Source organism: Triturus cristatus, chromosome 3_2, assembly GCF_964204655.1.
Source record: "Triturus cristatus chromosome 3_2, aTriCri1.1, whole genome shotgun sequence".
Taxonomy (NCBI): Eukaryota; Metazoa; Chordata; class Amphibia; order Caudata; family Salamandridae; genus Triturus; species Triturus cristatus.
The window spans coordinates 774,592,587-774,619,483 of record NC_140584.1 but is presented as its reverse complement, the minus strand read 5'-3'; the positions used below and the strand labels follow the sequence as shown (position 1 = coordinate 774,619,483).

General features: G+C 48.7%; 1 protein-coding gene across 4 annotated transcripts in view; it reads left to right on the top strand.

The window, feature by feature from the left end:
• The window catches only part of LOC146858071 (uncharacterized), a 499,452-nt gene that overhangs the window by 182,717 nt on the left and 289,838 nt on the right, over positions 1-26,897 (top strand). For all 4 annotated transcript variants that reach the window (XM_085648839.1, XM_085648840.1, XM_085648841.1 and 1 more), the window contains one exon: positions 15,936-16,033. In XM_085648839.1, the coding sequence (XP_085504965.1) occupies positions 15,936-16,033 (98 nt within the window). The remainder of the gene's footprint in view (positions 1-15,935; positions 16,034-26,897) is intronic.

Genomic DNA, 26,897 nt, shown 5'->3' with positions numbered 1-26,897 from the left:
TCAATTGGAACACGCGAGTCCAACATCAAGCGAGATGCCACAACCACAAGGGAACACGAAAGGAACACACAAAGATCTCTGAGTAAAATTGACATGCGCGGGCTCATACCTATCCTATCACCAAATCAGAAATCGGGCATGGGAGAACCCTCAGGGTGATCATTGTGCCATGTCTATAATGTTGAAACATGTAATAAGTGATAACTTTTGTTCTCCTTTCCTCTCTCTTAAAGTGATCTCTCGATTGATAATAGACGCATACTAATGTAATTTCAAGATGAAATGATTCTTATTGTTGGTATGACCAGCGTAATGAAATACAAAATCGCAATAAAAACATTTTAAACAAGAAGAGAACTTGATTTAGTCTGCATACTTTAAACCATATCTAAGTGTCTTCAGCCCAGCTCTTTAGTAAACGAGTGGATGGCGTTAGTGCTCTTTTGTAGCATAATCCCTCGTTTCGCCACCATATTGGTCCAAGATAATCTATGATCCAAGCGCACCCCTAAAGTATGAAAACAACTCCTTCTGCGCCACTACACTGTGGTTATTACATTGAACACATCAGTGAGCACGGGCCCCCAGAGTTCGGGAGTCAGTAAAAAATGTATTGGGGTGCCATCTAAAACTGGGGTTTTGTTATTAGTGCAATGTGCTAGGGCTTCGCTTATCTCCAAGTAGTTAAAAGTGATAGCGATGTTCTGTGGTAAGATGAAGACTTCGCGCAGCGCCAGAGTACCCTCCCTCTTACTATTTATATTTTTTACCGACGGTCTCCATCCAGGAGTCCTCATCCACATGATTGTTAATATTGGGGTCTAGAAGTGATTTTAAGAATGAGGCATTAACCAATGCCCAGAAGTTCCTAGAGTTATTTTTGGCAGATGCTTGGAGCAGTTTTTCCCATACTTCCTTTAGTATCTTTAGCCTGTTCTTCCTGGCCGTGGTGTACATTAGGCTAGCCTGTTTGACTAGGATTGGGTTTCTTTGTGCACATATAAGTGTTTGGTTTAAGTGAGAGTGCTTTAGTGCAATGCGGGTCAGACCATTTCTGGCCCTTACTTTTTAGGGACCCACCACTCTTCGAGAGATTCTTTTTTACTTCTAGCAGGGTGGATTCAAAGTCCACAATAGTACACGATGGATCCGGGTTGAGATCGAGGCAAATTGCTATTTTATTGAGTCTGCTAGATACTACCAAGGGGATAAAAATTGCCTTGTCAATACTCTCCCACTTAAGTGTTATCCCATTCTTCCTTGCCACGTACGGGTTAATATGTGAGATGTTGGAACCATAGATTCCTACCCAATACATTTGACAAGATATGGCCGCATGGTCACTGAAGCCTAAAACATTAGCCGTAGCATCGCTAAGAACACCTCTCAGGGAAGCTGAGGCTATTATAAAATCAGTGGTGGAGCAATTTAGATTAGAACGGATGGTTTTTGACAGATGGCGGGTGGATTCCGATAAAGGGTTCATTATCTCCAGATCTTATGTGATAATTGTGAGAAGTTGGTCTGGTATATGCTGTCCACTAATTATAGTGGGCACCTTGCACCAGTCCAAACAATCCCTTATTGATGATAGGTTAAAGACCACCTTTATTTAAAGCTATCCTAGTGGTAGCTATGGAGAGCAGCCTTCAGGCTAAGTCTTGAAGGAATGTAAAGCAGCTTGTTTTACCAGTCTATATAATCTCTTGAATGGCTAAATGAAAGACAACCACACCAGTTATATATATATAAAATATATGTATTCATTTCCAAACACACCCTCCTAGTCTCTTTATGAGGCTAGAGGTCAAAACACATAAGTTGCACTTCAACTATTACAGAAAATAGCACAAATACACGTCAGGCACTAGGGGCGAACGAAACCATATACTAAAATAGTGGTATAAGAACCAAGACTTAACTAGACACAAGGCCTAGAGCCTGTAGAATCGCTGGGACCCCAAGGAACCACCCAAGGTAGTGACACAGGGGACCCACGGGGTCTGTGTGCAGTGTGAGAACACAGCCGCGAGCTCCCGTTAGCTTCTATCGGGAAAGTCGCAGTTAGATTTTTAAACATTAGGGATGCTTAGAAATGAGCCAGGAACAAACACTTTGGGACTTCGGAAGTTCTAGGGTCAACACCCACGGGAGCACCGGTGTACTCTTGTTACCTCACCCAGGGAAGCCGGGTGCATAGCTGTCAAATGTTGTCGGGTCACGTCGTAGTTTTCAGTGGGAGCTGGCCAAGAAGTGCTGCTGCCAGGAAGATGCGAAGTGTCCGAAGAGATCCAAGCCTGGATCGAATATGTGAAGAACCTGAAAGCAGAGGGGACAGAGTCTGGGTCACTTGCCAGTGACCAGGAGCACGATTGACGAATGCCCACCAATGTCTGGTGTTTCAGGTGAAGAAGGTGAAGCTTGACTCTTCAGCCACGAGGACCAGAAGGAGTGGAGGATGTCCAGGAGCTGGATTCGAGCTGTCACACGAAGGATGTCAAGTGCTGCAGCGTAGGTGTCTGGATTGGACACAGAAAGCCTTGGCAACAGCAACCCATGCAGAAAGGAGAAAGATGCTTCGGTGCAGACCAGCAAGGTCTGAGGGACTCACCACTTGGTAGGGAGTCAGGGCATGTCTGGAGCAACGAGGGAAGCCCAAGGAAAACCAAAGTTGCCTTCTCAGGGACCCACCAGTCGACAGACCAGGGATCACGAAGGAGCCTCGAGAGGAAACACAAAATGGCAGCCCACGGGTCACTCTGGGTGACTAGGCCGACAATCTTCGATGAATTCTCTGCTCGAGGTGGGGGCTACAAGTAACCCCAAGCACGATTTCAAGAGACGTCGAGAAGTCGATGCACCTGCAAAAGTGCATGGTGACCAGGAGTTTCGGTTCCACACTACTCAAGAGGGCTGCAGGTCTCAGCTTTGCTGGGGACTCGGGTCGGCCTCTGAGATGTCTGGAAATCCTCCTTCCTGGGCTGCAAATACTTCGGAGTCCGGCGGGAACTTAGGAGATGCAGACCGGCAAAATGATTCGCTGGTGCCTGCCAAGCAGGGGAGTCACTCCTTGACCCCAAGGGAGATTTCTTCAGTCCTCTAGTCTTCAGTAGAGCGTTGAAGTTCCAGGATTCAGATTCAGAGTTTTATCCAGGGATATCTAAAGTCCTGTTGCCAGGGTTTCCTTACTTATACCTAAGGAAGGGGTTAGACTAACTCTGGGGACCCACCTATGGGAGGGTTTGGAAAAAGGGGTGGCTACACCCATTTCCTTTGTCCAGTTTTGTGCCAGAGCAGGGGCAGGAAGCCCTTGAACCGGTTTGAGCTGGACTATGCACAGGGACACCAAATGTGCCCCCAGTGCAGGACTTCAAAGCACTCATAGAGTGCTCCCACCCAGCCCCAATACATATCATCCTGTCTGGGAGGTGGTTACACCTCCTTGTGACAGGAAACCTATTGTCCAGGACTACCCTGCCGGAGTTTCGGTCAGCAGCAGGAGGCCAGACTCATGGCTGCAGCATCCATTTTGTGATGCCAGGGCTCTGTTAAGTTTCTACCGGGTATACCAGTACTGCCATGTCTCTCCCTCTAGAAGGGTGGGATCATATTCTCACATCAGAAATTGGTGTGGGGTATGATTCCAAGGTGTTTGACACCAAACACGACATGTTTCCATACATCCAGTCCAAAGTTAGCATTAATAGTTTGTTATAATGCACTTAAGAGTATATGTCAGGCTGCACCACTGACCACCCCGGAGAAGAGATTCCAAAGGCTGCAGAGGGGCTCAGCTCATGCCTGGGCACCCTCTCACATATAACCAAGCACCCTGCCTTCAGGATTGATAAGGCCTGCCATATGGGTGACTGATATATTTAGTTTTTTTACTTTGTGGTGACTGATAGGTTTGTATGTGCAGTGATAGGTGAGGTATAGTGAACCTATACCTCAGTAAGGGGTGCATGCACCACCTTACCCAGGCTGTAGTAGCAGACCTGGGGTGTCACTTTGGAGGGCTTTTCAGGGGTGGCACAATACATGCTTCAGCCCCTGGTAGACCTCTGGGGTACCTATGCCCTGGGTACATAGTATACTATATACTAGGGACTCACAAGGGACCCCAGAATCCAATCTGAAGTGTACCCAAAGTACATGCAATCAATTTAGAGAGGAAGCAGCTAGGCTGGGGCCCTGACTAGCAGGGTCCCAGCCAGATTAAAGTCGAAAAACAATGAAACACCAGCAAGAAGTGGGGGTAACCATGTGAAGCAGATCCTACTCTCCTACAATAATGAGCTTATTTAATTTGTTGCCATATTGGTTGTGGCAGAAGTGCACACTACCCCATCCATCTTCGTCTGTTAGCCACATATTGAAGATAATGCAAAGGGACACGAATGTTCATTAAAGTCATCCATCCACAAAACGTCTGGATCTTTTTCGCAAGAGCAAATTTAACATATTCACTTTTTCCTCCACTAAGGCTGTGACCTTATGCATCTCGCCCCCAAATAAATTATTATAAAAATTGATTATTAAAACAGTGTTGCCATCTGGATCTGTAAGATGCAGCATATTAAAATGTTGGGAATCAATATGGGAAGAAAGTACTTCAAAATCTCGGGGCATTCTTTAAAAATGTCACGATCCTGCCCCTTGCCCGACCAGACTTTGAAGCAATTGTGGGGGTATAACACGATGTTTAACAGTCTATGTAAATAGGTCCCACTGCCCAAGTCTCTTGCACACAAACTAGATCAAAGTTGGAAATATACTTAAGCCAATCTGGATCCATCAATGTGTGTCCCAGGCCTGCAATGTGCCATGTAATGGCTGTAAGTTTGTCTGTATCGTTTGGGGGAGAATCTTGGGATTCCATGCATTCCAGGGCACTGATAACTACTGCATTTTGTGAACCTTCGTTAGTTCTCCGTCAATCGCAGGCATCCAGGGCCGACAACACTAAGTATCGGTTGGAAGTTGATAAGTGTGGTGCAGTGTTAGCTCCACACCGCGTACGCGATTGGGCATCCGATATAGGTGGAACTGGGTTATGGGACCTGTCTCCCTTAGTACGTGGCTGATGCTTCATCGGTTTGTAAAAAAGAGCCAAGAGGTAGGGCAAATATTTGTGTTGATGTTGTCGGCACATTAGGTAATAGGTGTAATAGTTTTTCTGCCATAGCCGGAGTCTTGAAAGTTAAAACTACACAATCCCTCAAGATAGATTTGTCATGATTGCCCAGCCAGGAAACTCTACGTGACATTAAAGCTTTTAAAGGACATTCTGTCTAATTGTTGGTATATTTATATATCCAGTGTCTTGCTTGTCAATTAATTGAGTGGTAGTTTCTATTCGATCACTTTTTAATGCAGGGGTATTCGCCACAATAACCGCATGGGGACATGCAGCTGGTGGAAGGTCTAGCCTCAGCCCCTTGTCATTCCTTTTAGTAAGACGTGGGCCCCCTATCCTTGTGGCTAGAATACCCTGATGTGCATCCCGTGGGTGAGGTTAGGATCGAATGGCCATCACTGGTTCTGCTACTTGGCTCGCGCCTGAAGCCGGAGGTAAGTTGGCGTCAGAAAACAGGGCTGCAGCCTCGGTTAATGAGGCAATAATGTAGGGTTGTTGGTTCGCCAGTGGTATCACCCTCTGGGTATGTTGCTTCGGCCCTATGGAACTACCTCTGACCACAACTTCTCGGGTGGTGCATGTCTCGTTACTGCTAGCTCCTAGATTACTTTTTCAATGGATTCTAGGCGTTGGCATAGGAGCCCAGTGATTTCTTTCAAGAAGATCATCCAGGTTCAAAACCTTTGGTGATGTGACATTAGGCTGGGGTTGCAGGTTCTCCATAGTGTCAACTGACCGATTTACTGGAGGTAGTTTACATTTTCCCGGTCTCTTAAAAATACCGCCTCAAAGGATTTTGGAAGGGCCCCTCTTTCTTTTGTGGGCAGATACTACAACAGGAGGTGTAGTCCCGTCCAGCATAAGGTTGACGGTGGCAGCCCTGATAGAAGTGGGGGGCTGGTTATGGCTATTTGTGTGCTCGGTAACTGATCCTCATTAAGCCTCACACATGTCGTGTCCCTAATTATGCCCATCGATAATCTCCTCTTCGCACATGCAATCTTATTGCTATGGCTGATGAGGCTTTTGCTAAAAAATATTCAAGGATGTAAGGGTTACCTCTTCTGCTTGTGTGTGGGGTGTCTTCCTCTCCTTCGTTTCGGTGGTCGTTTCCCTGACTTCAAGCATGCCTTCCACGAAACGTTAGAAGGGGTGCCCAGCCCAGCCTCTTCTGGGCTCCGACAGGCGTGGACAAGCACCGCCCGGGCGCGTCTTCGCACGCGTCCCGCACTGCGGGAGCGTCCTGTGCCTTTTAGCGCGAGTCCTTGTTGCGGGGGTGATGGGAGTCGGAGTCTCCTCAACTGCGACAGGCAGTGGCTCTCCTCTAGCAGGAAACGGGTTGTAGGTGTCTAGTCTCCCCACCCCCTCTCTCTGCAAGTAAGTCTGTTGCGGGATGCGATATATATACAGATGGTGAAAGATCTTCTGATGGATACATCTTCCTGTTGATTCCTCACTTTATTACATTTCCAAAGTGCGAGCATTCCACTGAAACCTTTCTTTACAGCTCTCCCCAGTCGACAAGGGTGTCACAATGCCACGTCTCCGCACGCGACTCCATGTGACTTCATCTGAGCCATAAGAAACCCTAGTAGATGTGCTGACATCAGTTCCCTTTTTCCCACGGCTTCACATAACATTTTTTTCTCTAGGCTCTCCATAGTACTAGACGCTCTTACGACATTTTTCCCGTAATTAGCAACGTTGTTGCAGAGGAAGAATTTTGCCTCCAGGTAAGTCTGGATTCAAGCCCTGCAGGGCATGTGAGAGTTAAATGTCAATCACAGACCCTCATGAAGACTGTCTGTGGTGCTTAAGTTTGTTCCATGACGTCTGTTCTTCTTGCCGGAAGATGAACCCCCAGGCATTGAAAAAGAAGAAGGCAAAGTTTTTTTTATGGCCAAAGCGAGAAAGGAGAAAAGATGTTGGAGCTCTCATCCTCTTTCAGAGTCGCCGTCTCCCCACTCTCCGAAGTCGTCAAGAGAAAGCATAAGAAGAGGTGTCATGGTTCCTGGCATCGTTCTTCGAGAGATGCCTCCACGAAGTTGGTGTACCTGAGTTAGAAGGCTCATGAAGGCTGAGGTGAGGTGTCTCTGACTCCATGTACAGATGTAGCTCCGGCATCACCATATTGTCCAAGGGCCTTGACACTACCTGGACGCTCCGATTCTGATTCTGTGCTGGATCCAGTTTTGCCGCAGTCTATGCCTCCTAGACAGGGTCAGGCATACCCGGTGTTTTCCGACTCCAGGATCTAACCTGTTGAATTTTCTGAATGCTATGAATAGCATTTTCAGTAGGACGATGGGTCCATCTGGTGCTCAGGTGTGCCCCATGGGTCCGCTTTCTTACTCCTTAGGTGGTTTTCCAGCAAACTATCAGCAGGCGTCATTCTTGCTATTTATGCCGATGGTCCGGGTGTCCTGGCCTCCTCCGGCGCCAAGAACGGCTACACCATCACCAGTGGAAGAGGTTCGTCGAGAGTCTCCAGCACTGGTTGAACCCACGGCGTCGACTGGATCCATGCCGGCGTCTTGCATTTCTACTTCAGTGCCACTGACACCTGCTGATCAGGTAGCTGATTCCCTGCGCCAACAGTATTGCCTTCAACGACGCCAGTGGTCAAGCATAGGTCTCAGAGAGAGGTCCAGAGGCTTATTGAGGAGGAGCAGTAATTTTATGAGGAGAATCTAGATATGGATAAGGGTTAAAATGGTATCTTTAGATCCAGAGTTTGAAGGCCTGGAGGGAGCAAGTGGTTTGAAGTTGCTGTCTCCAAAAGTGATTCCACCGCCTTAAGTCATAACCTATTATTCCGTGACTTAAAAGGATGCGGAGATGCTGGCATTACCAATGCCTTCTACTGTTTTAAAAGTAATTTGCTTACAGAGGTATTGCATTCTTTATCATCCTCTATAGAGCCCTTGCTGCCTTTCAATGAATCTCACACTGAGCCGATTCATAAAATCTGGCAGAAACCTGTGACATCGGCAGCAGTGTCTAGGTCTTTTGCAAGAAGGGATGTCTGCTCCTGGTGATTTGCCATTCTTGTCTTCTCATCCTGCACTTGAGTTTGATTGTACAAGCTTCCTGTTCTTCGACGCGAACATCTGGATCATTTCCAATGACTCCTGCAGATAGGAGTCCAAGAGAATGGAGCAGTCTGCAAAGAAAGTGTTTTATTATGGTAGCATGGCTTTGAAGTAGACTAATGCAACCTGCTTGTTGGGGGCAATACATCCATGCATTAATGGAATCAGCCAAGACAGTGGTCCCTAAGTTGCCTGATGATGTTCAGTGACATTTTTCAGAGTTACTGAATGACAGTCAAGTGGGTCTCCGTCAAGTCGTTTTCTGGTTTGGATACCGCTGATTCAATCACCAGGGCTATGATATCTTCAGCTGCTACAAGGAGACACACTTGGTTAAAGGGGGGGCGAGGGTCTGGCTTCTTGCCGTATGTGCAAGCAACTGCCTTTCGATGGTTCAAGGTTTAGCGCCAAGGCGGATTCTGCCTTGGAGAGATTCAAGGACAGCAAAGCAATGGCAAGATCTTTGGGCCTTGAGTCACAACCTAAAGATTATAAGCAATTGTAGGAAAGTGTCCCTTTTTGCATGATTATCCCCACTTTTTGTCTGACATCTGATGAAACTTGACTTGATGTGCCCTGGGCCCCTGCAAATCTGTTTTCCCGGGTGTGCATTCTTTCCCCAGACTATAACTTTGTACCCACAATTGGTACATCTCTGGCCACAGTTAAGCCCATAGTAAAGGGTACCCAGGGCACTGTGTCCAGGGAAGGCCTCTAAAGGCTGCAGCACCTATTGTGCCACCCTTCGAGGCCCTGCACCTTAACACCAACACACTGCCGTTGCAGGCTGCGTGCTTTGCTGCAGAGAAAATTGAAGAGTCAACACCGCACATATCCCTGTGTGCCATGCTTACAACACTCTGCGTGGGGCTTAGGTAAGTCACCCCTCAAGCAGGTTGCCCTAGCCCACAGGTGAGGGTACAGGGCATGAACCCTGTACCCCTACAGTGTGTAAGTCCATCCTTTGACATTGTAAGTGCAGTAAAGCCATAAAGTGTATATGGTGTGGGAGTTGGTCATTACGAACTCCACAGCTCCATAATGGCTTTACTGACACCTGTGAAATTTGGTAGCAACCTTCTCAGCACATTAAATGCCACACTGGCATCAGTGTGGGTTTAATGTAAAATGCTCTTGGAGGGCTTCTTAAAGATGCCGCCTGAAAAATGACCAGCCCTGGTGTGGTTCCTGACTGACTGCCCACCATTTGCCACCACCAGACTGGTTTCTGGACCCCTGGATAGTGAGCCTCTGCTCTCTGGGTCTAGAAACATAGCCCATCCTGGGCAGAGGTGTCATGCCTCCTCCACCAGGATGGGTTGGGTCCACGAAAGCGAAGCTTTAAAGGCCTGCCACTTTTGTTAGCTGTTGCTGCATTTTGCTGCCCCCAGCAACTGGCTCCCACTGGTTCTTTACCCCCTCCCCGCCCCCCACTTTGGGTGGGAGAATCAGCAGGAAAACTAAGCTAGCAGGAGAAGTGTGCCCACCTTTGCCAACTCAACCCCACAGGTGGGGGAGGCGAGGTGAAGCACATATCTCCGACCCCTCCATCTTGGAAGATGAGGGGACCCAGCCAGTTAGGGAGACCCTCATGCCCCCTCCCACTGGAGGGTGGCATCATAGTGAGGTGTACCCTAATATTTAGGGGCAACCCTAGGCCTTGCCTCCTCAGATTCGAGGAAGAAAGAACCAAAGAGCCCTGAGGACCTAGGAATATGAGGACACCAACTGCATTGGCCGCAGCCCTACCGGCCTGCCCCAACTCCGGCGTGTTCAGCAGCCAGCAATTCCCCAGAGCTTGAAGGACCTGCCCTGCACTCAACCTAAAGACTCTGTTTCCTGTGAGCACCGGATTTGCTCAGCAAAGACTTCAAACACAGAACCTGGATCCAGGATGCTCCATGATTCTCCACCACTCTGCACCTGACGCCCACAGTCCCAGTTCGGGTGGTTCAACACCACGAGGAGGTGGTCTCTGTGATCCTGACCTGGCATCTGGTGATCTCCGACCTCCCTCAAGCTTCAAGTAGATGCCCGCAACCTCAACCTAAAGGGTCCCCCGACCGCAACCAGAGCTGGTAAGAAGACCCAATGCCAGAAGACCACCCAGCCCATTACATCCCCCCCCCCCCACCCCAGCCTTGGGTGGCCCAACCGACTGTGTCCAGGCATCCCCAAGAACCCAACTTACCTCTCCAGCTGGTGGTCGCATCCAGGAAACCTCCCTGACCGAGCCTGAAGCATCTTTTCCAGACCGAAGATCTCCATTGTAATCCACAGGGTTTCCAAAGTCTCCTTGGCACTTTGCATCTGGCCGCCTCCATGCTGCTGGTGGTGCAGCTGCTGTGCTGATTATTGTCCCCTGCATTGCTGATCCTAACCCGAGGAGCTTTGCTCCCACAGCTGAGTGGCCTGCTCGTAAGCAGTCCCTGACCGAAGGCCCCCTTAGCCAATGGGATTAACATTCAGCCCCTGCACTCTGTACCCTCAGTGATGCTGGTGATGAAAATTGAGTGCCTAACTGGACCTTGGGAAACCTTGGTCCTGACCTAAAGTCATACTTGTAAGTAGTTTACTTACCGGGAAAACGATAAAACTCTTTTTCCCATAGGAACCAATGTTATGAGTTTTATGTCCCTAAAACTGTCTGTGTTGACCTGTGTTTTGTATGGAAGAAAATGTAACTATCTTGAATCTTAAAACGTCTTACTTACTTTGTATTGTAGGATCCACGGTGTCATAGCCAGGTATATCACTCTGAGTAGTATATGTAATCCAAAAGGTACACAAAAGTAATCACAAGTAATTCCTATGTAATTTAAACTGTTTTTCAAGCATATACAAACCTGTAACAATTGCAAATTCATTCCCAATTGCAATTCTGTGTAAACTTTAACAATGAAAGTAGATTTGACCTTTCTGTACCAAGTCCTTCTTAGTTCTAGAAATAAAACATAAGTATACCTTTTTTATACTTACCCAATTGGACTGGATTCTGTCTCATGTGCGTGTAATCCGCCCTTGATTGAGTGAATACAATAAATGATTAACACACCCTCCTGGTAAGCCTAACTGCTCAACCACACTACCACAAAGAAAGCTGTTCATGATTATCTACTTTAGCCTCTGCTATACCTCTTGAGATCCCCTGGACTTTGTGCACCCAATACCCTACCTCAGTATAGTATATACAGAGCTAGCTTCCTACAGCAATTTCGTAAGTACCGGAGTTTGTCTGAAACTTTTCCTTTCGAGGCAGAAGCCAATATCCACCCCAGCAGCAGTCATCCATTCCCCTCTAGAAAGGTTATATGGGGTGGGGTAGAGGCAGTAACGTGGAGCTGCCCATCAGCCTTCTTCCTCTTCCTCCCGGGAAGATGTCATAGGAAAGCAGCCATAGTTCCGCCAACTTGGAGAATGCTAGTCCACTGGAAGAACGGTTAGCCTATTTTCTTCCTCAGTGGAGATCTATGACAACAGATCTTTGGGTTTTGGACATTGTGCAGAATGGGTGCTCCCTACCATTCCAAGATGTCCCTCCCCCCCCCAATTTTTCTTCCCCAACAGGGTTTTTGTTAGGAAGAGCATCTTCTCCTACAGCAGGAGGTTCAAATTATGCTTCAGAAGGACGCAGTAGAACTGGTTCCAGATCAGGAACGGGGTCGGCAATGCTATTCCCGGTATTTCATGATTCCCAGAAAGGGCGGTTGCTTATGGTGGGGTCACTGCATTATCACTATGCGGTCCTTACGTTTGGTCCGACTTATGCAGCTAGAGTCTTCTTGAAGCTGATGGCAGTGGTCAGGCGCATCTCAGAAGGTGGAGAACCCAGTAGTCGCTTGCTTGGACGATCGGCTGATCAAGGCCAACACTCTAGAGTCGGTGTTGCATCATTTGCAGTTGACAATGCAGTTGTTGTTCAACCTAGGTTTTACTATCAATGTACCCAAATCTCACCTAGAGCCCTCGCAGTGCACACTGTTCACAGAGGCAGTACTGGACATTACAATGAGTCGAGCCTACCGTCCTCCTCAGAGGATTCTGGACATTCAGGCTATGATTCCGATGTTTCACAATGGAGCTTTGGTTCCAGTCCTGAGGGTCTTACACCCGCTAGGTCTGACCTCCTGCATTCTGTTGGTTTTCCATGCAAGCTGGCACATGAGCACCCTCCATTGGTGCCTCCGCATGCAGTGATTTCAGCACAACGGGGATCTTAAAGGATTGTTCAAGATCTCCTGAGATACTGCAGTAGATTTACAATGGTGGTGTGCGTACGGCATCTGTCTCAAGGGAAGTAATTCCAAAATCCACCTCCGGTGGCCAAAGTGATAACAGATGCCTCAACTCTAGGAGGAGGGGTAGGGAGGGGGGGGGAATTCTTCTGGGGCATCTGCAGATCAAAGGTCTTTGGTCTCCAGAGCAAAGATTGTTGCATATCAGTCTTCTTGAATAGATATGTCTGGCTCTCAAGGCTTTCCTCCATTCCCTTCAGGGTCAGTCAATTGAAGTCTTAACAAACAATACTACTGCAATGTGGTACATTAACCGGGTCGTTTCCTCTCTGCAGAGAGGCTCTGCGACTCTGGTCCTGGGCTCAGGACCATCAGATCCGCATCTTGGATATCACTTGAGTGCAGTTCTGAATGTGCGTGCGGACAGTCTCATTCGTCATTTTTCTGCCAATCACAAATGGCGTCTCTATCCGAAAGTGATACAACATATTTTCTGGCTATGGGGGATCCCTCAGATAGGTCTATTTGCCAGTCGAGAGAACACACGCTGCCCGTCGTTCTGCAGTCTTCAGTATCTAATGCAAAGAGCTCTGGGGGGCTTGTTTCAATTGGACTGGGGTGCCCAGCTGTTTTACGCATTTCAACCCACCCCCCCCCCATACGTTTGGTTCCTCAGGTTCTCAGTAAGATTCGCCAAGACTGGGCCCAAGTAATATTAATCACCCCGGATTGGACATGAAGGGTATGGTACACAGACTTTCACTTCTCTGTGTGCCCTCCGCTCCATCTTCCTTACAGGGCAGACCTCCTCTCGCATAGACAGGTTCTACACCCCCACCTCCAGAGCCTGCATCTACATGCCTGGAGATTGAACCGGGCACCCAGAATTCTTTCTCTACCTTCTGATGTAGTGGATGTCATACTATTGGCCGGAAGGCACGCCAACAAGTTGGTTTATGCTGGCAGATGGTGGACACTTGTAAGGTGGTATGAAGAATATTCAATTGACCCTTTAAAAGCCCATTTATATGACATTTTACACTGTCCCTAGTGCAGAAAAGTTGTGCGGTTGTTGTGGTTAAGGGTTATTTGTCTGCCCTTTCTGCATTCCTCTGCTTACCGGACCAGCCTTTCCTTTTTAAGTCTCCTATAGTGTTATGGTTTATTAAGGCACTAACAAGTTCCACTCCGTTTATCATGCCTCAATGGGATCTTAATTTGGTGTTAACCTTTCTTATGAGTGCTCCGTGTGAGCTTCTACATAGTTGTCCCTTAAGCTTACTTACTTTCAAAACTATTTTACTGTTGCGTTGCCATAACGTCATCTTGAAGTGCTAGTAAATTGCAGGCATTAAGTGGGTAATCCCCTTCACGAATTTCTATGCAGACAAGTTGATATTGAGAACCAGGGCTACTTTCCTACTAAAGGCGGTTATTCCCTTCCTCCTGGGCCAGTCTATCAACCTTCCTACTTTCTATCTTTCGACGCATCCATCTAAAAAGGAGGAAAGACTTTATCATTTGATCCCTAAAAGGGCTGTGAGCTTTTATGTGGACAGAACGTATGACCTCTGGCTGGACGATCAGGTGTGTTGGGTATGTGTGCAAGATGAAAAGAAAAGCAGTGCGTAAGAGGACATTGTCCAGATAGATTATACCGTGCATCAAGACCTGCCACGCCACGGCTGGCAAGAACCACCTCAAGGTATTAGAGCTCCTTCTATTAGAGCGAAGTCTTCTACTTCCACTTTGTCTAGAGGTGTCCCAGTGGTTGACATTTCCAAAGCGGCAACCTGGGTGGGCATCCATCCACATTTTTGCAAATCACTCTTTGTTTGGACTCCAAAGTGAGGAGGGATGGTCAATTTGCCTGCTCAGTATTGCAGATTTTTTGGGTATAGGCAGACAAACATCCACCTCGGAGTGTGGGACTGCTCGGGGATTCTATTAAAAAAGGTGAGTAATCCACAGGTAGCTGTACCCATTTGAACAAGTTACTTACCTTCGTTAACATTTTTTCTGGTGGATACAGTATCTACCTGTGGATTCCTCACTGACCCTCCTGCCTCCCCGTTGCTAGTCTGCATATGCTAAAAACTAAGGTATTTGTATGTTTTTATGTTTATACATCTGAATGTATAGAAGTATATATATGTATGCATATATAGTATGTATATATATATATTTTACTCTTTTTCATTTGAGACCTATCGTGTGCTTTCCACATGGATACTGTTGGTTTCATCTGTTCGCCTCAAAGGCACGGAAAAATGGGTGAAAAACTGATGCGAGCACACACGAAGGCTTCTTATGGCTCCAATTGCGTCACGCGGAGTCGTGGTATTATGACATCCTTTTCGAGGCCTGAGAGCTGTTAAGAATAGTTTCTTGGGGTATTCAAAAAGTGAGGCATTCACATTGGGGTATTCAAAAAGTGAGCAATCCATAGGTAGATACTGTACCCACCATAAAAAAGCGATACTGAAGGTAAGTAACTTTTTCTTCGTGCAGAATCTTTCAGGAGAACTAGGAGGCTCTTATTAGCATTTGGGGCAGCCTCACCTGAGAAAACCAACTTACAACGCAGGTCTTGTCAAATAAACTGCCAGCCTTTAAGTGATCTCAATTTTCATTTTAAAGTTTGATCACAAAAGCACATCCGCTTAAAAAGAAAAGCTCTTTAGTACCTGAGCTGACTGGCTAATGCGTTACTTGCTAATGCTATTTTCTTAATGCTGTTGAAAAGTTTCTATTTTGACTGTCTGTAGGTAGCGGTAATTCAAAACCATTTCCTTTGTACCAATATGTTATATATTGTTTCAATAGCACTCAAATACCCAGAGTCTTCTTGGCGCTGCTTGTATTTTCCTGTTTCTATACGTTTTCAAGGTACATCTCCCTGCTAGGAATTGTGCCTATATGTGTGCAATAAAAAAGTAACCATCTTGCAGCTTTCCAAGGACAGACCTTTTGGCTCAGCTAGTTCTAGTTTTCCCAGTCTTCTCTACCATCAAATAATTTCTCTTTCATAGCTCTAATCCCCGCCCGACCTACCATGCCTACTATCACTGTTGAAACGCTCTCTGCATTATACTGTGTGCCTGGTGGGAATTGTGTAGCTGTCTTAATTAATCTGATCTCTTATTACACTTTAAGTTGACCACTTAACTTTGAATTTGTGACGCTGAGTCTAGAGCCAAGAACTGAACTCTTATCTAGCATTAAAGAGTAGATGTTTTTCTTTAAATGATTTGAGGGTTTTGGGAAGGGTCTATCATATAGTTCTGCTTAACCGGGTCATGTTGAATGGGTCCCTTTTCCATATACCTTGGTTGCATCAATTGATTAATTGAAGCCTAAAAATGTATCCTGCTCCTAAAATGTTATGCCAAATAATTTTGCTATGATTTTAGATACAGTAAAGCTAATATGTTTGAAATAATGAGCATTTATTTTATTTTTCCCCAGTGTTCTGTAGATTTTCTTCCAGTGTCTGCAAGCCAGCGGAATAGTGAATGTTTAAGTCGAAGTAGTGAAATCTCTTTGGATGATGACTGCACAGTAAGGTAAGGTGAGCTTGCCATGAAAATTTAATAAATGTTCTAGTAATAGGAAACTTAAAGAATTTGTTTCAGTTTTAATCCTACTTCATGTATCTTTAAATTGCCATCTATTGCACTACCCAGACCATGAAGCTGGACCTAAAATCTATATATACAGCTTCACTTAAAATAACAAAAATTGTATACAAGTACTCATTATCCTGTTAAGTATGATTTGAATTGTTTATAAAGGTAATTGCAACAAAAAATAAGTGGCATAGTGTTGGAAATACTCCACTCCCACACCGGAAAGGGTGGTGGTAACGGGGTCTCTCCAGACACACTGTGGTAGCTTGGCTCGAGTGGTCAGGAATCAGGCACCGTGCTAAGCATACGTCATACCCATACAATAACCATGCGTGCATCCGTTCCAAAAACGACTCTACACCGTAAAAATTATGAAAATATCTCTGTTTATCTTCTTTTTCTCTTAGTTGCTGATTAAATAAATAATAACACAATCACAATATACAAGGCTTTTTAAATAGTGCAGGTCAAATAAATACTGTCTTAAGGATTCAATAAATAGGGGTGATCATAAATAATAAAGGCATAAAGATAAGTGCATTACATACAGGCAATTAAATATTCTGAGGCAATAAATACTGCAAACCAATAAATATTGTGCGACAATAAATACTGTGGAACAATAAATACAGTGAAGCAATAAATAGGTTAAATACAATAAATATAGTGCTCTCAATAAATAATTAAAAGCTGACAGTGACACTTATAGAATCAGATCACATTTGAAATTACAATGGGCTGATTTGGCCCAGGCACAGCTTGTGGTTAGGTGGATGGCTTGAGGGTGTCTACTCCCTGGCTTGGACAAGGCTGAGGCCTAAACTGAGGTAGATCAAGGGGGGAATACTAGAGACCTGACTCTCTCACTCTACACAACCCCTCTGAATTAGTCTCAGCTCACCCCTGGCACAATCAAGCTGGTTCCAGCACCTCTCTAGCTCCTAGGGTAGTCTCTCAGGATTCCACAGGGCCTTAGGCGCCCTCTATTCCACTTACTGCCCTTTTTCTGAAGCTCCGACGCCGCTGGAGTCGTGTCGACGCCGCGAGGCGGTTCCGGTTCGATGTCGGCGGCCTCGGCACAATGCCAGTTCTTGACGACGCCGGTAGGCGGTTCCGGTTCGATGTCGGCGGCCTCGGCTCGATCTCGACCTCCGATTCGATGACGTCGGGCAGTCTTGGCTCGATGTCGACTTCGGGCGGCTCCGGTCCGATGGCACTTCAGTTTCGATGACGTCGGCCGGCCTTGGCTCGATGTCGACTTCCGGCGGCTCCGGAGTGCGATCTCCACTCCCGACCTCCGGTGCTCCTCTCCTCAGGTTTCCGGCGACTCCGGAGTGCGACCTCCACTCCCGACCTCCGGTGCTCCCTTCAGGTTCCGGCGACTCCGGAGTGCGACCACCACTCCCGACCTCCGGTACGATTCTCTCAGGTTCCGGCGACTCCGGAGTGCGATCTCCACTCCCGACCTCCGGCACGCTTCACCTCGGTCTCCGGCGGCTCCGGAGGGCGGACTTCACTCCCCTGTCGACGCCGCTCACTCGACCTCGGGTGACTTCCTCCTCGACCTCTGGTACTCTCTACGACCTCCGTCGGCGCCCTCTCTCGACCTCTGGCGGCTCCGGGTACGACGTCTGCTTTTCCAGTCAGCGCCGCTTCTCCACCTCGGGCTCCAGGTCTCCAGGCTACTCGACGTCGGACTCCAGGGAAACCAGTATCCAGGTCAGGATCTTGCTGTTCTTGGATTTTAAGGCCTGTTCCTGCTGTCCAGGTCCTTAAGATGGTTTTTCTTGCTTCTTCCCACACAGGGCTCCAGGCTGGGCTCAGTCAGTAGGGACTAGTATCAAGGGTGGGTTTATGGACCCCACTCCAGGCACAAGTTTCCACCCCTGCTGCCTCACTCCTTCCTCCTTCAGGTTTCTGCTGCTCACTCTTCACCAGTCAGGTGCCAGCTCCAACTGCCAACTCTCTGTCTTAGCTTCCCAACATTCTAAACCGCCTCCAACTGTCACAGGGCTCCAGAATGTTGCAGAAGGTTCTAGTAGGTTCCAGTGGGTGCTGGTGATGTCACAGGTGGCCACCATTTTGTGCTCCAGGCCCTCAGACAGAAGTTCCAGGGGTAGATAAAATGGCTCCCTGAATCTGCAGCAACACTAAAAAATCTGGTGGTTCCCAAAAAGGAAAAATACCAACAGGGTTTGAGGCAAAAGTGGGACAAAATAAATAATGATGAGGAGGGACCACCCAAAGGGCTGACAGGTCTAACACGCGTCCCCCCCAGCTGAAAGTGGGGAGAGCTACCCAACCCCTTGGGAGTTCTCATCACTAAGGCGGAAATACCTTGAGAGACCGTCTGCATTGGCGTGGTCCACTCCAGGCCGATGTTCCACCTGAAAGTCCATTCCCTGTAGGGAAATAGACCACCTCAACAACTTGGGATTCTCCCCCTTCATCTGCATCAGCCAACGAAGGGGTCTGTGGTCGGTCTGAACCAGGAAGTGCGAGCCAAACCGGTATGGCCGCAACTTCTTCAGAGCCCATACCACTGCAAAGGCTTCACGCTCTATTGCACTCCACTTCTGTTCCCTGGGAAGTAGTCTCCGGGATAGGAAGACCACGGGTTAATCCAGACCCTCTTCATTGAGTTGCGATAACACTGCCCCAATGCCATGTTCTGATGCATCTGTCTGGACAATGAACTCCTTGGAAAAGTCTGGGGCCCTTAAGACCCGGGCCTCGCACATGGCTTTCTTCAGTCTCACAAAGGCCTGCTGACAAGCCTCCGTCCAGACTACCCGTCGAGGTTGTTTCTTGGACGTGAGCTCCGTGAGGGGGGCTACGATGGTACCTTACCCCTTCACAAAGCGGCGGTAGTATCCTGTGAGGCCCAGAAAAGCTCGGACCTCAGTCTGTGTCTTGGGGGGTTCCCAGGCCATGATGGCCTCGATCTTCGCCTGGAGGGGTTGCACCGCTCCCCTACCCACCAAGTGTCCAAGGTACACCACCGACCCCTGCCCGATCTGGCACTTGCTGGCCTTGATCGTCAATCCAGCTTGTCTCAGGGCCTGGAGAACAGCTTGCAGGTGACGCAAGTGATCCTCCCAGCTGTTACTGAAGACGGCTATATCATCCAGATAAGCAGCAGAGAAACTCTCCATTCCGGTGAGGATCTGGTTTACCAGGCGCTGAAACGTGGCAGGTGCGTTCTTGAGCCCAAAGGGCATCACACAGAACTGGTAGTGGCCATTGGGCGTGGAGAAGGCTGACCTTTCCCTTGCTCCATCAGTCAAAGAGATCTGCCAGTACCCAGAAGTAAGGTCAAAGGTACTCAGATATTGGGCAGCTCCCAGCCGGTCAATCAATTCATCCGCCCTAGGGATCGGATGAGCATCAGTTTTGGTCACTGAATTCAGTCCCCGATAGTCCACACAGAACCTCAGTTCCGGTTGGGCACCCGGTGGTGCAGCTTTTGGTACTAGTACCACCGGACTGGACCAGGGGCTGCTAGAAGGTTCGATCACTCCTAGCTCCAGCATCTTAGTGACTTCACTATGAATGCTGGCCTTCACCTTGTCTGACATCCGGTAGATCTTGGACTTCACAGGTGGGCTGTCTCCTGTGTCCACGTCATGGACACACAGGTGAGTCCTACCCGGGACAAGGGAGAACAACGAAGAGTACTGTCCCAGGACCTGGCGGCAGTCCTCCCGCTGTTCAGGAGTTAGAGATGGGGAGAGAATCACTCCCTCCACCGACCCATCCTTCTCTTGAGACGCAAACAAATCAGGGAGAGGCTCGCTTTCCACGTCCTCTCCTCCGTCAGTCGTCACCATCAAGATGACTTCGGGCCTCTCGTGGTGGGGTTTGAGGCGGTTGGCATGCAGCACCCGCAGGGGCTGACGAGGGGTCTTCAGGTCCACCAAGCAGGTAGCCCTACCCTTCTTCTCCAACACCTCAAAGGGTCCTGACCAGCGATCCTGGAGGGCGCTAAGCTCTCCCGGTTCGATCACCCACACCTTCTGGCCAGGCTCCAACTCCACCGGGTGAGCGTTGTGGTCATACCACGCCTTCATCACTGCTTGGCTGGCTTCCAAGTTGTCAGAAGCTTGCTTCCACAACTTAGCCATTTGGCTCCGGAAGGCCAGCATGTAGCTCACCACATGCTGGGGAAGCTTTCTGGGAGTTCTTTCCCATCCGTCCCTCACCAGGTTGAGAGGTCCACGTACAGGGTGCCCATACAGAAGCTCGAAGGGGCTGAAGCCCACTCCCTTCTGTGGCACTTCCCTGTAGGAAAAGAGTAAACAGGGTAGGAGGACGTCCCATTTCCTCCGCAGGCTTTCAGGCAGACTTCTGATCATGCCCTTCAAGGTTTTGTTAAACCTCTCCACCAGACCATTGGTCTGGGGGTGGTAAGGAGTGGTGAACCGGTATGTCACTCCACACTCCTTCCACATCGCCCGCATGTACGCTGACATGAAGTTGGTCCCCCTGTCGGACACAACTTCCTTGGGAAAACCCACTCGGGTAAAGATTCCCATCAGGGCCCTAGCCACAACAGGTGCTGTTATGGTCCTCAGAGGTATTGCCTCTGGGTACCGTGTGGCATGATCCACCAGGACCAGGATAAACCTGTGACCAGCTGACGTTGGCGGATCTAACGGACCCACAATGTCGATGCCCACCCTTTCAAAGGGGGTGCTAACGACAGGAAGTGGTTCCAGGGGAGCTTTCAGCTTCACCCCTGTTTTCCCACTGGCTTGGCAAGACACACATGTCCGGCAGTAGGTATCGGACGACACTTTCATCTGAGGCCAATAAAAGTGTGGGACAAGACGGGCGAAGGTCTTGTCTTGCCCCAGGTGTCCTGCCAATGGGATCTCGTGAGCCAACTCCAGAAGGAGGGCTCGATAACGTTGAGGGACTACCAAGGCTCGTGACGATCCGTGTAGGGGTGCCTTGGGTTCACTGTAGAGGAGGCCATCCTCCCAGTAAACACTGTAGTTCCCTTCAACGTTCCCTGCTGCCTGGGCTTCGGCCTATCGCCTCAGCCCCTCAAGGGTAGGGCACTCCCTCTGGCCCTGGCAGAATTCCTCCCTGGACGGGCCTCCCTCCACGTGCCACTCGGCTGGGATGGGTAGGTCCCCCAGTTTGGTAACATCCCCCACCGCAGACTCCTGGTCCACCACCTCCGGTGGCCTATCCGTCCTACGGGGTGCGGACGCCGAGGCAGGCTCCTCCTGTCCTCGGTTCTTCCCTTGACTGGCAGCTGGCTGGGCCTTTGTTCCAGGCTCCAGCCGAAACAAACTCCCTCTCCGGGTAGTCGCGGACCTTGTGCTCACACAGGCCCAGTCAGGTGTACCCAGCATCTCAGTGTGAGTCCGGTATTCCACCTCTTTCCAAGCATTGTGCTCCATGTCATTCCCCAGTAGACAATCGACTGGCACGGCAGGGCTTACGGCAACTCGAAGTGAACCTGCAACCCCCCCCCCATTCAAAGGGAACCTCGGCCACCGGATAGTGGCCGGTTCTGCCGTCAGCCATCGCGGCTGGGTGGAGTACATCGGGAATTACCTGCTCTGGAGACATCAGTTGGCTACGCACCATAGTCGTACTGGCTCCTGTGTCTCTCAGAGCCTCCCCTCTTTGGCCGTTGATGGTGACCCACTGCCCATACTTTACAGTATTTGCGGGCACCTGGATCTTAGGAACCATCTCCCGTTCTCCCAGGGACACTAAAGTGACACCCGCCCACTCCCTTCCCTTAGTTAAGGGCATCTCCTCCCCGAGCACTACACTAGCTACTCCGGGGGTCTTTACTCCAATGGGAGGGGGTGGTCGTTTCAGGCACTTCGCATCTCCTTTATAGTGTCCAACGCCACCGCACTCGTAGCAATGGACAACCCTTGGCTGCTGACTCAGGCCAGGATTAGGGTTTCTGGGTGGGTTAGCCCTAGGGGTGAATCCTGTTCCCTTTCCTTGGAAGTTATTTTGGGGGCCTTTGGAGAACTCCTTTTTCTTTTCCCCTCCCTCTTTCTTCTGGGGGGCGCCCTGTCCGGCCTTTTGAGTATCCCCTCCAGTCCCCCTTGTGGACACCCGGGTACTAGCCCAAATGTCCGCCTCCTCAGCAAGCTTCCGGGGACTGGTCAGCTTGCTATCCACCAGGTGTTGACGCAGTTCAGGGAAACATTTCTCGAGCAGGTGTTCCTTCAGTACTAGATCAAACAACCCCTCGTAGTTCCTCACTTCACTGCCCTGAATCCAACCCTCTAGTGCCTTCTTTGCATAGTCCAGGAAGTCCACCCAATTCTGTGTGCCCAGTTTGTGACTACCCCTGAACTTCTGTCTGTACTTTTCGGGTGTTAGTCCAAACTTTCTTATGAGCGCCAGTTTCATGGTGGGGTAGTGGGTCTGCTCATCCTCCTCGAGGGCCAATAATGCATCCCTACCAGCTGGAGGCATGTACTTGTACAATCCCCCTCCCCAGTACTTCTCTGGAACCCCATGGGCCCTTAACGAGACCTCATAGGCCGCTAGCCACTTGGCGATATCGTCACCCACCCCATAGCTAGCTACTATGTCCTTTGGCAGGTAGGGTTTGGGTTCCCTGGTGTACTCTCGTTCTTCGCTGCCACCGTTAGGTACAGGGTGTGCCCCGATTCTCAGGATCTGAAGATCTATCTCTTTCAGCCTTATCTCATGAGCCATCCTCTGTTCCTCCTTCTCTTTCTCCAGCCTTGCTAAGTCCCATGTGAGCTGTCTTTTCTCCCTCCGGTCTGTTAACTCCACTTCAGACAAGCCACCGCTAGAGGCACTGCTGCCCTTCCTGGAAAGTGTCCTGGGCCCCGCTAACAGGTTCCCCACCTCCGGTTGGTACAAACCAGCTCCCTCACTGTCGGGCTCTCTATCCCTGTCCTCCTCCTCTGCCTTGCTTTCCCGTCGTGCCTCCCCCCAAGCTCTTAAGCTGGTTTGGAGTGCACCCTTCTTTGCTCCTGGGGGACAATACACCCCCTCCCGCTGACAAAACTCCCTGAGTTGGGCCACAGTGTACGTTTCTAAATTCTCCAGTACAAACTCCATCTTGCCCACTCAGGTCAGAGGACAGTTATTTGCAGTAACTATGCAGGGGGGTACCTTATATAAAACCTCCTCCCACCACCAGAGTAAATTTGGAAAAACAAAAACTCACAATTAGGAAGGCCGCTTTGAGAAAACTCCCGGTGTAGGCCTATGGACTACCCACAGTTATTGTTGAGTATACGTAGGCACAGCTCTATCCCACCGCTGAACACCAATTATGTTGGAAATACTCCACTCCCACACCGGAAAGGGTGGTGGTAACGGGGTCTCTCCAGACACACTGTGGTAGCTTGGCTCGAGTGGTCAGGAATCAGGCACCGTGCTAAGCATACGTCATACCCATACAATAACCATGCGTGCATCCGTTCCAAAAACGACACTACACCGTAAAAATTATGAAAATATCTCTGTTTATCTTCTTTTTCTCTTAGTTGCTGATTAAATAAATAATAACACAATCACAATATACAAGGCTTTTTAAATAGTGCAGGTCAAATAAATACTGTCTTAAGGATTCAATAAATAGGGGTGATCATAAATAATAAAGGCATAAATATAAGTGCATTACATACAGGCAATTAAATATTCTGAGGCAATAAATACTGCAAACCAATAAATATTGTGCGACAATAAATACTGTGGAACAATAAATACAGTGAAGCAATAAATAGGTTAAATACAATAAATATAGTGCTCTCAATAAATAATTAAAAGCTGACAGTGACACTTATAGAATCAGATCACATTTGAAATTACAATGGGCTGATTTGGCCCAGGCACAGCTTGTGGTTAGGTGGATGGCTTGAGGGTGTCTACTCCCTGGCTTGGACAAGGCTGAGGCCTAAACTGAGGTAGATCAAGGGGGGAATACTAGAGACCTGGCTCTCTCACTCTACACAACCCCTCTGAATTAGTCTCAGCTCACCCCTGGCACAATCAAGCTGGTTCCAGCACCTCTCTAGCTCCTAGGGTAGTCTCTCAGGATTCCACAGGGCCTTAGGCGCCCTCTATTCCACTTACTGCCCTTTTTCTGAAGCTCCGACGCCGCTGGAGTCGTGTCGACGCCATGAGGCGGTTCCGGTTCGATGTCGGCGGCCTCGGCACAATGTCAGTTCTTGACGACGCCGGTAGGCGGTTCCGGTTCGATGTCGGCGGCCTCGGCTCGATCTCGACCTCCGATTCGATGACGTCGGGCAGTCTTGGCTCGATGTCGACTTCGGGCGGCTCCGGTCCGATGGTGACTTCAGTTTCGATGACGTCGGCCGGCCTTGGCTCGATGTCGACTTCCGGCGGCTCCGGAGTGCGATCTCCACTCCCGACCTCCGGTGCTCCTCTCCTCAGGTTTCCGGCGACTCCCGGAGTGCGACCTCCACTCCCGACCTCCGGTGCTCCCTTCAGGTTCCGGCGACTCCGGAGTGCGACCTCCACTCCCAACCTCCGGTACGATTCTCTCAGGTTCCGGCGACTCGGAGGGCGGACTTCACTCCCCCGTCGACGCCGCTCACTCGACCTCGGGTGACTTCCTCCTCGACCTCTGGTACTCTCTACGACCTCCGTCGGCGCCCTCTCTCGACCTCTGGCGGCTCCGGGTACGACGTCTGCTTTTCCAGTCAGCGCCGCTTCTCCACCTCGGGCTCCAGGTCTCCAGGCTACTCGACGTCCGACTCCAGGGAAACCAGTATCCAGGTCAGGATCTTGCTGTTCTTGGATTCTAAGGCCTGTTCCTGCTGTCCAGGTCCTTAAGATGGTTTTTCTTGCTTCTTCCCACAGGGCTCCAGGCTGGGCTCAGTCAGTAGGGACTAGTATCAAGGGTGGGTTTATGGACCCCACTCCAGGCACAAGTTTCCACCCCTGCTGCCTCACTCCTTCCTCCTTCAGGTTTCTGCTGCTCACTCTTCACCAGTCAGGTGCCAACTGCCAGCTCCAACTGCCAACTCTCTGTCTTAGCTTCCCAACATTCTAAACCGCCTCCAACTGTCACAGGGCTCCAGAATGTTGCAGAAGGTTCTAGTAGGTTCCAGTGGGTGCTGGTGATGTCACAGGTGGCCACCATTTTGTGCTCCAGGCCCTCAGACAGAAGTTCCAGGGGTAGATAAAATGGCTCCCTGAATCTGCAGCAACACTAAAAAATCTGGTGGTTCCCAAAAAGGAAAAATACCAACAGGGTTTGAGGCAAAAGTGGGACAAAATAAATAATGATGAGGAGGGACCACCCAAAGGGCTGACAGGTCTAACACATAGTATTCTGTAGGAAATCTGCATTTTGTGCGTGGTAACTGCATGGTACTTGCTAACACTGGGATTGCACTGGGAAGGAGAAGAAACTGGATTCCAAAACAATTTGTGTATATTATCTGTCTGGTTGCTTTAACACCAAGTTTTGTTCAACCAGACTTTTGTCTCTGGATTTATTGAAAGGTACAGTGACTGCTGCAAACTAGAAATTATTGTTAGATGTGGGAAGACCCTAGGATTACTATAGTACCCCCACACACCCCCAGCCTTTAGAGCCCATGTTTAGTGTGCCCATTGGTTATGGCGTGCCAAGGAGTAATTTCAACCCCCAGGTTTAAATGCGGTATATCCAGACACCCACTTCAAAACACTTCGGGGCCTAAGTAAGATCGGCTGAGGACTGACCCTGCTTTCTGTGCCCTGAGAAGAGCCCCTAAGGACTGGGCCAGCTCTCTCTTGTACTCAGGGCAACGAAGTGGACTTAAAAAGGGTGATATGGCTAAATTCCTGTTAAAGTAAAGGGATGCTACAAGAAGCCTTTTCCTGCAGCTATCCAGCAGAACAGCGGCAACTGGACCATGCTGTTTGGCCTCTGCCTGACACCCTCCAAGTCTCTTATGTGCCTCCCCTGAGGCCCTGGGTGTTTTAGAAGTATACTTCTGTGGTCGATTGTGAATTGAAGGGCTGAAGTCAGGCGGGAAATCTATGACCAGACCAACCTGGCTGGTGTGTCTGGCCCGTTCTCCATCACTGTCAGGTCAAACTGCGCCTAGTCTACTTCGACCATTGGCACTTTATGCTTTTTGGTGCTATTCCTTCTTAAATATTTAAAACCTTCATATCTCCAGTTCCATTATTGAATTTTTGGTGTCTTTTTGTTGATTAAATCATACTCTATTTTCCTAATTCAGTTTGGGATTTTTATTGTTTTGTATTTGCATGTTTTGGTATTGCAAATATGCTTTACACATTGCCTCGAAGTTAAGCCTGTCTGCCATTTTCTAAAAGGAGTTGAGCTTAGGGTTATTCAGTGACTTTAGTGGTTCACCCTGAAATGGGTTGTGATTGTTCCTTGATGTGGTTAGTCATCCACCCGAAATATTAATCCAGTTTCACCAGTATTGGATCTTTCATAGATTCACATGTTTCCGTCATTCCTCGTTATCGAACTGGGAGTTACATGATACCATAGAAAGCAGTAGACAATGAGGTACATAGGAGTTAATGTTAAAAAAAATAATCTTTTTAATACCTTATCCTCCTCATTTAATAAGATCGAAAGTCCAACCCTCTCCACATTTGCTTCAGTCCCTCAGATTTTCTACTGCATGTCGTGTGATGGGAGTCTCCCTGACCTCTGCTCAGTTTTCTACAGTTTGCTCTACATTCAAGAAGTATTCTCTTCAGGTCCAGTTTTATTTCCGCTTTTTCATATTCTGACTACTCAACAATGACAGAACCACCTAAGAAGAGACTGTTCAGGCCATGTGGG